The sequence below is a fragment of the Pleurodeles waltl genome, chromosome 4_1, assembly GCF_031143425.1.
Source record: "Pleurodeles waltl isolate 20211129_DDA chromosome 4_1, aPleWal1.hap1.20221129, whole genome shotgun sequence".
In the NCBI taxonomy this organism is placed as follows: domain Eukaryota; kingdom Metazoa; phylum Chordata; class Amphibia; order Caudata; family Salamandridae; genus Pleurodeles; species Pleurodeles waltl.
Genome location: NC_090442.1, coordinates 987,681,860 through 987,700,694, shown reverse-complemented (window position 1 = coordinate 987,700,694; position 18,835 = coordinate 987,681,860). Strand labels below are relative to the sequence as shown.

At 43.6% G+C, this 18,835-nt stretch overlaps 1 protein-coding gene across 3 annotated transcripts in view; it reads right to left on the bottom strand.

The window, feature by feature from the left end:
- The window catches only part of LRRK2 (leucine rich repeat kinase 2), a 1,446,345-nt gene that overhangs the window by 577,702 nt on the left and 849,808 nt on the right, over positions 1–18,835 (bottom strand). For all 3 annotated transcript variants that reach the window (XM_069229760.1, XM_069229761.1, XM_069229762.1), the window contains one exon: positions 6,284–6,438. In XM_069229760.1, coding sequence (XP_069085861.1) covers positions 6,284–6,438 — 155 coding nt within the window. The remainder of the gene's footprint in view (positions 1–6,283; positions 6,439–18,835) is intronic.

Genomic DNA, 18,835 nt, shown 5'->3' with positions numbered 1-18,835 from the left:
ATAAACTAAACATATGTACATTTACCCCCAAGAAAAGTTGAAAAGATAATGAAATATCATCAAGATATTTATAAGACATTTATCCCCGAATATAGGGGAAGAATAAAGGCAATGTAATTCCAGCCATATATTAAGATGTGTGCATTGTTCCACAAAATGTACGTATAAAACATATATATATATATATATATATATATATATATATATATATACATATATATATATATTATATATAATAATATATATATGTAAATATACATTAATACATGTCGATATACAGACATGTAGTACCTGGTGGGGGATCGGTACTTGGAATACATAGAAAAGTGTAGCGTCGACCAAAAGGTTGAAAAGGTGAAACTGTGGTTAGAACCTTAGAAAAATACTGCCTGACTTCGAAGAAACTATATAATTAAAAAATAAATACCAAAATTGGTACGAATAAGAAATTCCTGATAAGGAATTTGATAGAAATAATATTCCCCTAGAGAAGAAGAAGTAGTACCCCTGAAAAGGGCAAAACGCCTTCCAAAAGGAAGTCATGCATATAAGTTCCAATCGTAAACAACACCGAAAGAGGTGATGTAACAGGAAGTCTACACAATAGACGAATGAAAACTCTGAAAGAGAGACATCCGTGTGAAGATGTAGTATGAGCTCACCTAGTTAGGCAAAAGAAATAAGGAAGTTCAAAGAACATTGCAACACTAAGAATAATGTATTACACTAGTAAGGACTGAAGTCCTGAAAGAGTGAAATAACGGAGAATGACACCAGGAAAAGGGTGAGTATAACATCAAACCCATTAGATAGTAGAATGGGACACAGGAAAGAACACTCGCAGGAAGAACATCTAGAGAGTGCAAAATATTCTCAGTTCCCTTTAAGGGATACAAATGGCAGATTTGGAAAATGTAGAAAAACTGTCTGTGCGCCAATGTCGGAATGAAAGCATCCATTGAAGATGCAACAGTGTACCCGGAATAACGTAGTGCAACCTACTGGCATACTACTGAATACTCCCCCTAGAATATTGGGAGATAACCAAAATAGAATCACTCCCAAGCATAAGCTTGTCGTCAGAGTGAAGTAGATAATATCACCTTACAGCAAGTGTTTTATAAATGATAACCTCCAGATAGTGACAACACTCACTGGAGAAGTCACTTGACATCAAGTAATGAGTGAAACAGAAAGAATCCTTGACATCAGGCATCAAAAACTGCATTAAGGTTTAAAGCACCAGTGAGGGGTAAACACAAGCCAATTAACTCCACCTGGCAAACCAATAGTATCCTATGAGATAATATAGCATAACTGACACACAGCCCCACAGGGCAATGTGTGGAAACACTACATAACAAGTAACGGGTTTTGGGGAACAAGCAAAAAGGAGGTGAGAAACGAAATAAACTTGTGGCTCCACCCCTATCATTACGGCCGAATCAGCATGTGAACCAAATAAATGGGCACCATCAAAAGGCATGTCCAGTAAAGTAGACTGGACGGGCTCAGAAAACCCTGAGGTACATAACCAGGCACGGTGACGTAACGCAACTGAGGAAGCCATGGCATGACCCACAGAGTCAGTGGAATCCATGCCGCAGCGAATGATTAATTTAGCTGCTTTAGGGCCATTCTGAATTGGAGGAGTAAGGGTGCTCCGCACATCATCTTGGAGCGAAGGTAATAAGTTAGCCAAAGAATTCCATAATGAACGACAGATACATCCAAGAAAACAGGATGTATTCACAGAGCTTAAAGTTGAACTTGTGGATGTAAAAATATGCCTGCCAGAGGCAGCCAAACTCCTGGACTCTATCAGGAGGACGAATTGGAAGGGATTCTAAATCAGGGGCAGATAAAGTAGCCTGTGTCACTAACCTGCAATGAGTAGGATATCTGATCAAAAAAGGAGGATCACCATGGGCAGGACGATGGTGATGGGAAATATCGTTCTCAACAAGGGCCCCTGTGTCAGGCTTAGCCCAAGCACCCAGGAAAACATCATGCAGAGCATCGGTGTAAGGAAGCACTGGTTCAACCCCTGTCTGACTTATGATGGAGGATATTTACAAGGGATCTGAAGTCAATTCTATTAAGGGAGGGATGATTCCCAAAACCTTCACAACCCTCTAGAGTATATCTGCAAAAGAGGAACTGGCTTCCATTGCCAGACCAGGAGGAGAAATTAGGCCTGAGGTTGGAGATTAATCCAAGCCACTTGCAGTAACTAGAGATTAGACAACCAACTGTCCTCTATAAGAGGGTCTGCCTCCTGTATCCCTGCTTGTCCATCCCCTGTAATAGGTACCGCAGTGGAGACGAGTGGAGGTATAACCGTCGTCAACCAGCATTAGGAAGGTGAGACCTTGACATCAATGTCAGGCGGAGAGTGGGAATCGACGTTGATCAGCGCCACAGCTGAAGTTGCCAGAGTCGACTGACCAGATTTCAGAGCCGAAGGTGGGAACCCTGAAGGGCTGTGCACTGGCACCCGAACAGCTGCGTCAACTGACGCCGAGGGTCTAGCTGAAGCCAAGGACAAAGCCTCGGGCATGCACACAATCAAGGCACTTTTCACCTCCATGGGACCAACAGGCGCTCCAGAGGTAGGTGAGGGACCAAGAATGAGTTAAGAGAAGAATAATAGCTATGCATCTGGTTTAGAATCCCCAGTTCCTGGAAATGGAGGAAGTTGCGGGCTGACCCTGACCCCATCTCCTCTGCTGAGGAAGGGCAGGAGGTTGTAGGCGGTGAAGTCTGCAACTGCTGGGGCCTCGACCGCTTGTGGGATGTACCTGGCGGCATCGATGGAGAACGACGTCCATGAGAGAAACTCCTCGAACAGCCCAGCGAATGGACATCAGATCGAGATGAAGACCTCATACAATGGGAAGAATGAGAGACAGACATCCACGCTGCCAACAGCTTAATTTAGCGCTCTTGTAGAGCATTTGCCTGAAGTTGCTGACAGGAGCTGCAGTCCTCAATTTCACGGTGCACACCCAGGTACCACATGCAAATGGAATGGCGGTCCATACCCGACATCTGTACTCCAGAGGACCCACGGGGTTTAAACCTGAAGACATGAGAAGCACACTGCTCCAGCACGATGTGGTAAAATGACAAAGGAGCCCAAAAAAGGGCCAAAACAAATGTCTCCAGATCTGCGCTGAAAGCTTGGAAAAGAAAGAACTGAAGTCGGTGTGTTGGCAGGGAACTTATATGGACTCCGCTACATCTGGCGAACGATGTCATTACGGAGTTGCTTGGTGCTCTCTACCGACACGCAAACAAGCTGTGGGAAAAGGTTTCTGGATCTAGGCTGGCACCTGGGGAAGATTCTATGATAAGGACTTCTTGAAGGGTGCCTGTGTGTCAACAGAGTCACATATCAGTTCACAGACGTCAAAGTAAACCATCCAGGCACCCTTGGAGGTCCAGTCCCCTGTTACTCAGGGAGCATAAGGTGGCTAGTGCTACTGAGGAGTCCTATCCAAGTTGCCCAGCCAGCTAAAGTTAATGTCCTTTAGTCCATCCTTGCAGGAATAGTAGGTGACTCCTTCCAGCTGAGCATTCTTTCACAGCTGAAGCTCCGCGATCCAGTGTCTTCTCAAACGGTTCTCCGTTGTGCAGACGTTTTTGTGTGGGGATGGAAAGTTATCAAAGCTAGACACACCTGGCCAATCCAAAGGAATCTTTTCCTCACTCCACCCCATTCCAAACCTCCTGCATAAAATTCTGGGACAATTAAGGATGGTGACTTTAAGTGCTTTATGAAAACACATTTCTTGGAAGCCTCAGCCCCATCTCAACCAACAGTTTTTTTGATCTCTTACCACCAAAATATCTAATGGCAGTCCCTCCTATGTTTGACCCCAGCAGTATGGCCTGCCTCCTTTTTTCCATAGATTTAGGCATTCTGAACACACGTGCATTGTGAACAGTTAATTAACACATGTAGATTTCCTCTGCATCCCTTTCTTTTCGAGGGACTGGGTCAAACACTGTCAAAGGCTCTAGTGTGTGGAGAGGCCTTCGATCCTCTAGCTGGTCAGCACAGTAATTATCTTGTCCCAGTAGGAGGAACTAAGGCCTAGAATCTGAATATGGCTGACCGAGAGAAATATGACAATTCAAAAAATACCATATGGAGTGTAGATAAGTGCCATACAGACTGTGGATCTACTCGCAGCATGCATATTTACTCTATCATTGATACCTCAATGAACTCTGTAGGCCTAAGTGGGACGAAACTGTACTTTGGTGCACATTTCAACTTACTGAGAAGATGATCCTTTTATGGTGTGGTGTAATCTGGTCAGTAGTTTTTGAGCAATATAAGCATTTAAAAACAAAGTTCCATAGCAGGGTTTAAAGGGTTAACACTGTTTGTATATCTCTGTTGCTTGGGAATCATGCATAATTTGAGAGCCTGGCAATGAAAAAAAGGCATCTGATTGGACAGTGGAACCTTTCGCTTCTGTTGTCCATTTCAGATCCATGGATAAAAGAGCTGAGTGGCTGCTACAAAAGAAATATGTTTGCAGACATATCAGGACACAGGGCATATTAGGAGCTGGGTAGGGACATTCAGAAAATCAAGCCACAGTGAGGGTGGAGTGGTCCCTTTTGCTTACATTATAATACATAAAGTAATCTGAGTGGAGGGATACATGAGTCATGGAAAAGTCAAATGTTGGCGAGGAACCATGGTTATGGTATGGTGTTTCCTGGCTGCCAATTAAACTTGTCCTTGACTTGCAAGTCACCACTGACTCACAAGTCCGGAGCAAGCACCCTATGAGATGCTTTAGTATTATCTTGTTGAATTAATTCACTCATACTTTGGGGAAAGAAGCACATCAGGACTTCAGTCCTTTGTTTAATACATTTTCCTATGTTGGGGATAAATGTCTTAGAAATATATTTGTGATATTTCATTATCTTTTCAACTTTTCTTGGGAGTAAACATGCACATGTTTAGTTTATTCTCTCCTTGTGGACAAATGTGTGTTTTTCCTAGGACAGGATGCTTTGTTATGTTGCTCTAATAATGCAGGTCTGATTTGATACCCCAAGGAAACCTTAGCGAGAGCTAGCTACAGGAGGAGGGTTTAGATGGCACATTCTACCAGTGTTTTATTTCATTCCAGAGTACCTTTCAATTCCCTAATTTGCCATGAGAAATGAAAGGCAAACCTATGACCAATCAGTGAAGAATGTTGGAGACCTCCATGCTTGGATGTAATTTGGTTGCACAAGTCCCGTAAATCGCAAAGCTTCAAACTGTTGCCCTCAATGAGGCCCCAACAACTACCAATATACAAGAGAGGCATGTCATGGACAGGATGCACAGGATGCATCACCAAAAACATAAAAGACAGCTTCTGGAAAGGACAGCAATAGACAGAAGAGGGGTCTTTAGAGAAAACATTATGGAATCCCATAGGTAGGTTCTTCAATACAGTAGCAGAGGTTAAGCATCACAATTGAGGACTGAGGGAGGCAAAGTTTACTTGGGCTCAATGCTGAGACATTTCTATGATCCTTCCTTCAAAACTGCAAATTTCTCTAATGTTCCAGAAAGAAGCCGTATAAAGCCATGGCTTAACATTCACCCTTTCTATCAGAGAGGCTGAGTCCTGCAAAGTTGCTCTAGGGATTGAACAGGCACATTTGGATTTCCATTTTTTAGATTTATATTTCATATTTAAAAAACTGTCAGAAATAAACCTGGCTTGCCAACAAGAAAGTGTGAAAAACTACAACAAGGGTTTGAAGGTACTGAAAGTAACATTACCAAGATAATTTTAAGTCAGAGAAAAATAAACAATTACTTGAACAGGGAAGTAATTTTAGAGGCTTCTAGGAACAATTACATCTACTCAGGATTAAGTTAGAGAACCCTATCTATGAAAAAGGTTGAGATCTATTTTGTCATAGTTTTGAATAAAAGACCAAAGACTTTCCATTAATTGACCAACAGGAAATGACAGAAAAATACAGAAAAAGAAAGCTCATCCAAGTACTCCCTGACTCAAGGAGCATTCTAGGATGGCATCTAAGGTGGAAATTGCAACAGCTATCATCCCCATAAGGGTGACTTATCTAGACTCTCAGATGGGTATGGTTGGTTGGGTAGAACATGTGGAAGAGTTTAACTCTATGGGAGACAGTTCCTAAAGAACCTAAATACTGTAGGAAGTGTACTTAAACATGTGAAAATTGACATATTGAAAGAGATATTCACACACAAAAATGAAACAAGTGTTCATACCTCGTCCAGAGAGCATGTACGAAGATATTTCAAGCAATCTGTTTATAAGTCGAGACCAGAAGCCCATTGGAAAGTATGGCATCTCATACAGTCTAACAATTATTTCTGAGTTTTCACAGTGGGGAAGCTCTACGGCAGGTCTGTGATCGGATAGACTGTAATTAAAATCAGAGAAGTTACGATTTTTGCATTCAAACCTGTAAAAAGACACTGCACACAGAAATTAAATTATAAGGATTATGTTACTTACCTTGTAAGCATCTATTCATAGAGTGTAGTTTAGAAGATTCATATTCTTAGCATACTTCTGCCATCTAGTGTTGGGCTTGGATGTTTTTCTTCAAAGAAGTCTTTCAAGTCACAAGGCATAGTGACTCCTCATATAGTCTGTATTGTGCATGATCGTCGGGTCCTTTGTTAAATTGTTTTTTTGGCTCATCAGTTGAGCTTAGGACAGGAACAGGAAATGTGACAATAAAGATGAACATGCAAGGCTTAGTTTGAGAAAAATGAATAAGTATACTAGTGTGTGTGTCAGCTATTAGCTTCCAGGGTAAATAAGATATTTCATTCATAGAATGTGTTGGACGTAGCTGACATAGCTACATATTCTTAACATCAATTGTAAAGCAGTGCTCCCCAAATGCAGTGGCTAGCTAATGGCTGACATTGACGCTTTAAAAAGTGTTTGTAATACTGCTTGACCCACTTTCACCTTTTGGTTAGCTAAGACATTACATACAACAATGTTTTGTGAATGTATGTGGGTTATTCCACGAGGATGCTTTACCAATACCCACTAGTGGAACATTTCCCAGGAAAGCCACGAGGCTCCTTTTTTGCAGGTGTGATGAGATCTTGGAGCTGAGGTTGCACACGTTTGGTCTTACGTCACATGTTTATATACATCTTACTATCCATCTTGCAATTCCTGCTTTAGAGTTTGGAGAGCCTTTCTGAGGATTTGAAATGGCTACCAAAAGTTTTTGAGCTTTACGAAAAGGTTTTGCTCTATTGTGGTACAATACCGCTCTTTTAACATCAAGGGTATATATAGCTTTTTCCACTACAGAGTTTGGTTTTGGAAAGAAAACTGGGAGTCCAATAGTTTGGTTTACATGGAAAGAACAAACAACTTTAGGGAGGAATCTGGGGTTTGTTCTTAATAACTGTTTATCACGATAGATTTGGAAGAAGTCTTCTAAAGTGAGTGCATGAAGTTCACTGGTTTGGCTAAGAGATGTTATAGCTACTAAGAAAGCTACCATTCATGTAAGGAACTGCAGTCCACAAAAATCTAGTGGTTCAAACGGAGAACCCATCTGCCTGCAGAAAACTATATTAAGATTCCAGACAGGTGCTGGTGGAATGGAGAGAAGAATAACTCTTTTTAACCCCCCCATAAATGCATTGACAACTAGAATTTGAAACAAATATGTGTTTTATCTTTTTGCACCTACGTAGCTGGAGCTGCTAAGTGTAACTGAATGGAGATGCATGCAAGACCTGCTTTCTGTAAATGTAGTAGGTAGCAAATGTGGTCTTGTACAGTTGGGGACAGTGGCTGGATTTGTTGTGCTAGGCAATACTTCACAAATCTTTTCAATTTTGTTGCCTAACATGTCCATGTGATAGGCTTACAAGCTTGTTTCAGAATAGTCAAACATTCTTGTGGCAGCTTTAGGTATCCAAATTCTAGGACCTCAGGAGCCAGATTGGTAGATTTAGTTTTTTGGGGTTGGGGTGTAAGACCCTGCCTTGCTCCTTAGTTAGAGGGTGTGGCCATATTTGTAGTTTTCGTGTGGCACAACTGACAGCTGTAGTAGAGTTGTGAACCATAGTTGTCAAGCCCAAGTTGGAGTTATTAGAATTAGTATGAGGTATGTCTGTGTGAACTTCTGAAGCAGGTAAGGATTGATAGGGAGAAAAGGACAAGCATAAGCAAATATCCCTAACCAGTTCATCCAATGTCTTTGGATACGGAGTGAGGAAAGCTGGAAGCGAAGCTTTGGCTTTCTGTTCTGCTCTCTGGCAAAGAGGTCTATCTCTGGGGTTCCTCACCCTTGGAAATATGAGTGGAGTAGCGTTGTATCAATGTTCAGCTTGTGCACCTGTTAATGCATCCTGCTGAGCATATCTGCTCAGCAGTTGTCCACCCCTGGTAGGTATTCTGCTAGGAGGAGGATGTTGTGATGTATGGTGCAGTGCCATATGCGCTCTGCTATCCATGAGAGCTGTATGGAGTGTGTGCCCCCTTGTTTTTGAATGTAGCACATGACTGTCTGTTGATGGTGTGGACTAAAACACGTTTGTGCTGAAGATGTTACTGAAAAGCTTTGAGATCTAATTGAACCGCAATAAGCTCTAGGTGATTAATGTGTAGATGTTTCTGCACTAGAGACCACTGTCTCACTGTCTGCGTTCTATAAGATCTAGCATGTGTCCCCCCCTCAAAAGTGTAGGGATGAGTCTGTTGTAATAGTCACTTGAGGAACTGGGGCTTTGAAGGGATGACCCTCAACAGATTGTTGCAGTTCCACCACTGCAGAGAGCCATGGGTCGTTGGCCGTATCAAAACTAGATCTTGTAGATGCCCCTCCACTTGAGACCACTGTCAAAGCAGTCACTGTTGTAAGGGGAGTATGTGCACCTGCGCAAGTGGTACTATGTATATACACATGAGGCCATCATAACTATAACTCTCATCACTGCTTTGACCGTGACGTGACAATGTGGTTTAAAAAGAAGCAGTGCACTTTGTACCTTTTCTTCTCTTGCAGCAAAGAGGTATGCTTTTGCTGTAATGGAGTTTAGTGGAGCGCCTATGAATGGCTGCAAGGGTTGCTGGTGGAATTCTATAGCATTTAGGGTAAAACCAGCCTGTGGAGAAGGTTGATAACTTTCTGAGTGTCCCAAAAACAACTCTGCTTGTTTGCACTCTTGATCAGCCAATCATCTAGGTAGGGAAACACATGTGAGCCCCCCACTTCTGAGATGAGCTTCTACATCTGGCAGCCATTTTGTGGATACTCTTGGTGCATTAGTTACTCTGAATGGCAACAACTTGAACTGATAATTTGTTCGGTGGCCTTACAGATTGTTTCGGCGCTGGGATGACTATCTGGTCTTGTGCTTTGTGACGGACACCTCCACAGCACAAGGGCAGTGGAGGTTCCTTGAGCCTGTGTACGTACTTTATTTTGGGTGAGGGAGGCTTTTTTTTTTTGCCATACCACTTACATGCCCTGTCAAAACGAATGGTTGAGCTTCTAGTTCATGGTCAGATTCTGACCCTTCCCCACTCCTGGCGACAATGGGGATATTCATCAGTGTGCCTTCTGTTTTTTGCCTTCGCCCTGGTGTCTGCTTCAGTGTGGAGGCTATGTTCTGGCTCTGGTTTAATCTGTTCCCCAAAGATATCAGGAGAGTCTTCTGTCTGGTGAACCTGCATTGTGGTATGAGCCCAGCAGTGCTCTCTGTGTTGTCAAAGAGACGTCTTCGATCGTAAGGCCAGGCATGCTTCCGGTTATGTTATGTTGTGTCTGAAGACCATCACTTCATGTGCGTTGAGTGAAAGAAGATGGCGGTGAAACATTGAAGTTGAGTGGGACCTCAGTTCGGCCAGGCAAAAGAATCTGCAGAAAACCAGTACATCACTGGCTTTTTTTTGCTAGTCTCCGTTGAAAGGTGATATATCAGTCACCGAAAAGGTCGGTGAAACCACATTTAAGTGTCATTCCCAGAGCCCCGAGATAGACGTCCAAGCCTGATGGCGGAGAAAAACAATCCAACAAATGACCATGCGCTATACAGGATATAGGAGTCACTACACCTCATGACTCAATAGACTTCTTCAAAGAAAAACAAGTTGCAAACATCTGAGACAAACACTAGATGGCATGAGTATGCTAAGCACATGTATCTATGACCAAAACATGCTACAAATACACTATTTACATTTCAGAATAATTTCACAACAAAGCTCTGATCGTTATAGCCATGTATCACACAGAAGGAGGTGCAGTTGCATACTCTGACTGCCTCGTAGAGCAGTAGAAAGTAACATCTACACAACTGTCCTACATTCACAGTCACATACTCTTACCTATTATCAAATCTTACTAGTTTGAGCTTCATTAGTAACACTACCAGTATGATCTTTAATACCTTGGCTAAAATGACTGTCGCCTTCCCTTGTTCACACTCTCTGCAAAAGCCTACAACCTAAAACAAAACAAACCCTTTAAGAAACATGAAACTTTCCATTGTGATACCGCATATCTCACACTGTGGAATTTGAAAGAATATGTCTGTTTCAGGAAAAAAAATCTACAGTTCAACCAGACAGATTCCATCAATTATCACATAAATAGGCATAGTTAAATCTAACATCAATGGGGTCTTCCAAATAGCACTTGAGACATATATTATCATCTTTATAAGTTAAATATGCAAAAAAAGTCTACATTGCAGGAAATATGAGTGCTATAGTCACAACTTGAAAAATACTTTTGCTTGACAAACTAATTCGAGCAGAAAATGGAAATTAACACATACAGCGGTACTGATGAGGAATGACAACAATTTTAGAGACAAACGGACAGAACCGGCTAAATTCTAATTTCTCACAAGTGAACAAGGTTTTTTGTGCGAAGAGTATCCAGAAACTATATTATAGAACAACCTGTGTTGTTCAATGGGCTGCAGGATTGTGAGGCTTTTCTGCAAAGATGAACTATGTTGTTTCTGTAACACCAGTGCAATAACCCCTCACAGGGGTGGCTCCTCCTCTAAGGCAGAGGAGTGTCGCCCAAATGGATTGTGGGGAAAGAAAAAATAAAATGATAATAATGCGATGTTATTATCATTTTATTTTGCTGCGATTAAGGGGCAGTGCTGGGCTGGAGGAAGGGAGCCAGAGAAGAGCCTTTGCAGCACAAAGTGCGCATGTCTGTTTGGCCGGTCATGTTGAGCCAGCAAAACTGACATGCGCACTTTGCATGTTCTCTACCCGGCTGTATTGCACAGCCCAGTGGAGAACATGCACAGGCTCCCATTCCCAGCCTGAGCGGCAAAGCAGGCTGCTCAGACCAATCACAACACTGCTGTCATGCTGTTGACAGCAGGCTCACGATTGGCTGGGAGCCTGCGTGCAGCCAGGACGAGGCTGGAGGGGACATGATCGCGTCTCCCTCGAAGGTAAGTGTATTTTTAAAAAAACAATTTCACTGCCCACCCCCTCGCTGAGTGTCAGCCGCCACTGAGCCCTTAGTTAATGAAGTTCCCCCTATTCCTCCTAGTGCTATATTTTGATGTTCAAGTCACTACATGATTAAGCCTTTTTAACTTCATTGTTTTATTACAATGGTATCCAAGCCAAATTTGTGTCGTTTTTCACATCCCTTCAGGGTTTTCTTGATTGCCTAATAGGGAACCAGGAAAATGGCCACAACGTTACAAAAGTTTGTTGCATCCTTTAAAGAAATGGGGTAAAGTGTTGTACAAGAAATATATGTATATTTTTAAATGGCATTGACAAATGGTTTGCTGTGCTAAGATGAGCATATTTCCAGCTTTTAGCAACTTGCAGAGTTGTAAGACATTGTTTCCCTCGGTTTTTGCATTTTCCTAGGTGGCAGTTGATTTTTCCTATTTTCTGTGATTCCTACCAGTTTGTGAAACACATTCTTCAGATGTTCAAGTTGAGGACTTATGTGCTGCTCTTGTATGAATGTGGTCTGGATTTTTGTTCTCCTGTGGTCTGGCCGGGTGATGGGAGGTTGGGATCTTCCTCTGGTTCAAAGGTCGATTCAAATCGTCAAATGATGGTAGGATGTGCATTTAAGCTCATGTCATAGAATGTCAGGAGTATTGCTCCTTATGAAAAGCACTGCAGAGTGTTTGCATATTTGAAACGCTACAAGGTGTCAATAGCATTCCTGCAAGAAACACATGTATAAGAGCACTGTATTCCTTCTCTCTGTAGGAGATGGGGAGCACAACTCTTTGCCACATCTTACTTTGGGTTTGCCAAAGGTACATTAATGGTAGCTCCCATTTCATTACAGAAGTCATGTCCTTGACCTGCAGGGTAGATACATTATCTTACATGGTGATTTGAATGGATGTAAACTCTGTCTAATAAATGTGTAAATGGCGAACACTGAGCAACCAGACTACTATACAACGGTGATCGCGTTCGCGTTGCAGTACCTTGAAGTGAACATTATACTGGGAGGTGATTGTATCTGCGTCCTTAATGGGGCACATGATAGAGATTCGCCTAGGCAATAAAATAGACCCAGCATGATTAGAACCCTATACAATACAATCCAGGGCCTCCAACTCCTGGATGTGTAGCGTGAGAGACACCCATTTTAAGAAAATGCATTCCTTCTATACGCCTGCTGCAGGCACCCACAGTCGACTAGGTTACTGTCTTGTCTCCAATAGCCTGGCACAATAGGTTAAAGAGATTTCCTACCAAACCCGGTATATGTCAGACCACTCCCTGGTTTTGATGAGCTTCGTGGGGAAGCGGGGGCACTGTAATACATCTGTGGAGACTAAGAGCCAAGACACCGGTCGATCCCCTGTTTGAAGCTACTATCTAAGAGTCACTTTCATACTATTTCGAGAAAAACTGGGGCACCACAAGTTCCAGAGCACTAGACTGGGAGACAATGAAGGTGGTACTCCAGGGGTGTGTGCTTATAATTGTCTTACGGGTTGAGGTAACAACTGTTCAGGGATATTCAGAAACACAAAAAAGAACTAGCTGCCTTAGAAAAAGAATTGCACACTCACACAGAAATACTGGAGGACTGGTGGGAGGGCTGTAGGGTGGTACTTGATGACTGTTGCTGACTTGAGAAGCATGTTTATACAGCATATTGCCAATGACTACATGCAGAAGGCGCGAAAACCGTGGTGATGCTTGCCAAGCTGACTAGACAGGAGCCCAACAGGTCCTGATAATGTCTATCCCTATCGAGTAGGGATCCCTGGATTGCACCTAAATGGTCATTAATCAGGTTCATCTGAGCTCAACGTATGTCGTACTGGCAGGGGTTTCAGAGACACGCCGAACTAGATACCTATTAGAACTACAACTCCCAATGCTATACCCTATTGATCAAGAACACCTAGACAGACTCATCGCCCGGGAAGAGATCCTTGTGGCAATTAAGAATATGAAAGCCGCAAAAACTCCAAGCAGCAATGAACTGGCCGCAGTATTCTACAGCCGGAATTCTGACCAAATGGTTGATAAGTTGTTGGAGGTCTACCAGGAGGCTCTCCACCAGGGGTCCCTGTGACAATCAATGCCTGAGGCCTTAATTATGACACCAAAATGAGGTAGGACCTGCCCCCTGTCACACCCCCCCGAGACCTCTTTATACTGACCAATATCGTTGCTGAACGTAGACGTCAAACTCGTTAGTTATGCAATGCTGGAGCAACTACTTCCCCTTCCACGTGTAATTCACCCAGATCAGTCAGGGTTTATTGACCAACGGAGTACCCTCCATAACTGTCGGTGACTTTGGCTGGTGTACCACCCCCCCACGGTTATACCAGGAGTCATAAGCCTTGGCACTCTTGGATAGTGAACAGGCGTTCAATTCTTTAGACTGGAATTACCCCTGGCAGGTGCTACGGAAGATGGGCATGGGCCCTCAATATATACAGAGGGCCCAACTACTCTATCCATCCCCACACACCAGAGTGAGATCCGGGAGTGAGGTGTCTGCAGCCTTCTCGTTACATAGGTAACGGAGACAGGGGTGTCCATATCGCCCCTCCTCTTAAAGCTCGCAATGGAGCCGACGGAGCCAATGGTGGAGGGGCTGCACAGGACCCTACACCCCTGGGGGATCACGTGGGAGGGAATACCCATATGGCTCCCAATACTCATAAATGTGATGCACGAGTTTGGTGAAATGTCAGGCCTCCATGTTAATCCTTTAAAATCCAAACTATTCCCACTGGGAGATCAAGCAGATTGACCATCAGAGGCACTTCCTTTGGGCATCGGACGGGGTATGATATCTAGAAATTAGTTTGGCTTATACAGCACAATCTTTCTTTGACCTTAATTTTGGAAGGGTGATTACCAGTCTATGGTCCTCAGTACGTTTTTGGAAGGAGCTCCACACTCTCATTAATGGGCAATATTGCCATTGTAAAAATGATTATACCCCCCAGATGCTTATATGCCCTCCAGGGGGCCCTCTACACAATCCCTCGACAATATTTCCAAACCTTAGAAAGTTTAATGGTGGAACTGCTGCTGGCTAATAGGCAGAAATGTGTCAGCCTCTCTGCCCGTCAATGGACCTGGGATGACTTGAAGTCCCTCACAAGGAGCTGCATCATATGGCTACACATCTGCAGCATGAGGCCCACTGGCTAGATGCAAAGGATAACTGGGAAAAGAAACTCCTATGAGGTTCCTATGGGAAAAGACTATTCCTGCTATTGATGGGGGGTGAACGGGTCCCCCCAATACACCAAACGTAGTCCATCAGAAGTGTGAGCTGTAGGAGCGAACGGTCACACGAGTACTGCGGAAAGTGCCCAATGCCCCGGATATGCCAATGTGGCCTCTTCAACCCTTTCTAAAAATAGCAGAATCTATGTCCATCCAGAAATGGAAAGACGGGGCTGTAATGTTTTAGGGGACCTATACCCTGCAGGAAAATTAATTACAAGGACCAACACCATGGAAACCTTTACACTGCGAATGGGCCACTATTTGCACTATGCAAAGATCTCAGCAATACCCCGAGACCTGTGGTCAACCCTTCCGCAAGCACCGCTGACCTCTGATATACTGGTGACACTGCTGAGCACAGCAGGAGAACGCAGACTGATTATTAATATCTACAAAGCCTTACAAGTGGACATTCTGTCAGGGACGCTCCAGGTTCAGTCCAAATGGGAGGATGTGCCTGAAAGACTAGATACAGGTACATGAGGGAGTGTAGTTAGTGAGCTCTAACACTAGATGTAAATTACTACAATACAAGCATGAACACCAAACATATCTGTCTCCCAAGAAACTTCATACTATATACAACACCCGTAGTGACTGCTGTCCATGCTATGGAGGAATAGAAACAAGCTTCATCCACATGGTCTGCTTGTGTGGGAGGTTGATACCTTATTGGTAAATGGTGGTGAAGGACATTAATAAAGCGATGGGGTAGGACATTCAGCTTCCAATGAAGCAGATACTGCTAGGTCTGATCCCCTCTCCTTCTAATAAAAACGTAGCAGAAAATGTATCTTACTCTGTCTACTCCTGGCTAAATGCTGCATAGCTATTAGGTGGTTGGGAACAGATCCACCGAAGCATTCAGAATGGCTCTGGGATGTCAACGAATACGCATGAAATGAGCACAAAAGTGACAAATAGGAGGAACACCTACGAGCCTGGGTGGCCATGCTGTCTGATCTAAATGCACCCCCAGATGCTGCGTCCTAGGACAGGCCAGCCTCATGACACTTCTCCTGGGAGCCCCATTGTCGCCACGGTGGGAAAGTATAGGTGCAAACCTTTTATATAACAAACAGTCCCCAATAACGCTTCACAATTCTATTTCAGGACTGGAGGCTTCGGATTATGCTTCTCTCTCTTTGCTGCAAGTTAAACAGCAGCCAAGCTAAACATCAATAACAAAAAACTACTTTTCCCAGAAGTCCATAATGTACACCAATCACAAGTCTGACCAATGTATATCTGTCTCTGTTAACACAGTCCTTCCTCTTTCTTTTCTGCTTGAAGCCTACAGATAAGTGACTTTCTTGTGATGATAAAACGTTCATCATTTAAATACTGTAAGGTGCTTTACATTAACAGAGTGGAGCGGAAGCAGCCTCTACATGCGTTGCAGTGCTTATAATTGCCTTTCGCTGCGCGATCGATCGCTTCTGATAAAATAGTTTTCCGGCGTTAGACTCCAACCACCTTTTTTGTTGAGGGCGGTTCAGAGTGTCTACGACATGCTTCGGATATGGGCTTTGCCCGCAGTAAAAGTTTAGGAGTTCCTGGGACTCCCAGACGAGGATTAGTCCTCTTTCTATGGTTACGGCACGCATACGTCCTCCTGGGATCTCCCTTAATTTATTGTGAGCTTGAGGAGAACACAGCACACACATCTATATTTAGCCTCATTGTTTTTTCTTCAAGCCCTCGAATGCCAGAAGGGGTGAATAAGTGGATTAAGGCTTTGCCTCAGGGGGATTTGCAGGGGCTCCCTCCACACTTTAAGCTGTTTAGTGACAGTATAGATTTTTATATTTATTTACTTTGTGAAATTTTCCCTGCTGATCCAGAAAGCATAATCCATCCCTGCTCAACCGAATGGATCCCATGTGCAGAGGTAGCGCACTATGTGCAAGACCGTATCAGAAAGGGTTTTGAACATGACATACACTTTGCGTACAGAATGCCCCCACTCTTCATCACTGGGCAAAGTGGCTGATACTCCTGATTTGGACCCAAACATGGCAACTTTCATAAAAAGATTTTCTAAAGATCCAAAGAAATGTTTAGACCGAAAGGCTTCCAAGATAAATTATTAGATATAGCTGGTCCGCTCATGAAGATCTTAGAATTAGCTGTCCAGGCCTAAGAATCTAATGCCCCTTTAGATCCCCAAACCGGGTTCTAATGGGCTCAGCGAGCTGTGTGTATATTGGGCAACGCAAAGTACGCTATGTAAACAGAACACAGGCGTTCATTTTTTAAGCTAACGGAATTGGCTCCTAATGAGGCTGGTTCTTTGACAAATGGTTTGCTTTTTGGAGATAAATTTGTCAAGGATGTGGGGAAGTATGTTGCCACCTTTCCCGCATTGGACAAAGCCCAATCTTCAATGAAGAAGATGTTTAACAGGGGCCTTTTTCTCAGGGCCGGATGCTACAGGGGTCAAGGCCAAGGCCGTGGACACTATCAGACCTCTGGAGGTTACAGTCAGCCGAGCCAAGGTTATTACTCCAGGTCGGGGCTCTATCCAACAGGAGTCCGACGAGATAGAGGTCGTGGTTTCCGCAGCAACAGAGGTGGTTTCAACTCCTCCAAAGGAACTTCTACAGGTGAGAATTATTCCCTTCACAGAGGTTTTTCTGGGGGGAAGGTTGAAGGATCACATTGTGGTTTGGGAGCGTATTTCACAAGACCCTTGTGTTCTTCAGACGGTTCGGGGACCAAAAATAGAGTTTTACATACCCCCTCAGCATAGTTCTCTTCCTCATCCTATTCATTTTTCCCAGAGAGTTCTTTCAAGAACAAAAGAGGTGGCGTGCCTTCTGCAGAAACAAGCTATCCTCTGTTCAAGTCCCCACCCTACAGGGTTTGTCAGTTCTATTTTCCTGGTTCAGAAAAAAGGCGGCAGTTCTTGCCTAGTTCTCAATCTGAGAGATTTCAATTCATTGGTGATATACCGTCATTTCAAGATGGAAGGTATCCATCTCTTAAGACATCTTCTTCAAGAGGGAGACTTCTTAGTATGGTTAGATCTCAAAGACGCATATCTTACGGTCCCTCTATCCGAACTGCACCAATGTTATCTCCAATTCCAATGGCGAGATCAATGGTACGAATTTGCCGTCCTTCCTTTCGGTCTGTCCTCCGCTCGATGATGTTTTATCAAGCTCTTAAGACCAGTGGTACAGTTCCTCAGAGAAAGAGAGGTCCGCCTCATTATATATCTGGGCGATATTCTGATCATGGCTAAGTTGGTAAAGTAGGTCTTATTACATCTATCTTGGACAGTCCAGCTACTTCAGGATCTAGGATTCCTTATCAATTCAGAAAAGTCAGTGGTGACCCCCTCCAGAGTCATAGAATTCTTAGGCTTTCAAGTGGACTCTGACAAGGACCAAATGCTATTACCTCTGACAAAGAGGAGTTCCATCAAGAAAGATTTGAGGAGAGCACTTGCCTCTCCGACTAGATCATTGAAGACCTTAGCGCGGTTAATGGGTCTTTTGGCCTCTTCTATCCAAGCAATATTTCCAGGGCCTCTTCATTATCGAGCTTTACAACGTCTGAAGATCTTGCATCTTCGCAAAGGTTTATATTACGTGGAACAGATTGTTCTGTCGGGGGAAGCCAAAGCAGAGATCGATTGGTGGTTAGCACACATGGATGCGTGGAATGACAGAGCCATCTTTGCATCAATCCCGGAGGTGATTATAGAGTCGGATGCCAGTCGATGGGGCTGGGGTGCTCGCTGTGGTTCAGTCCAGATAGGAGGCTGGTGGTCTACAGAGGAGTTGAACCTACATATCAACTGCCTAGAACTACTAGCGGGGTCATTTGCAATTCATTACCCGTCTCCTTGTCAAGCGAGATGTTGCATTCTTCTTTGGATGAACACCATTTCAGGTGTCCAGTACATAAACCGTCTAGGAGGGACCAGATCGTGCGTTCTGATTGAAATTGCGAAGGAGTTCTGGCAGTTTTGCCTGCAACATCACATTTCTGTGACGGCAGAATATATTCTGGGTCGGACCCGTTAGTATGTAAACTACTGCGTGGTA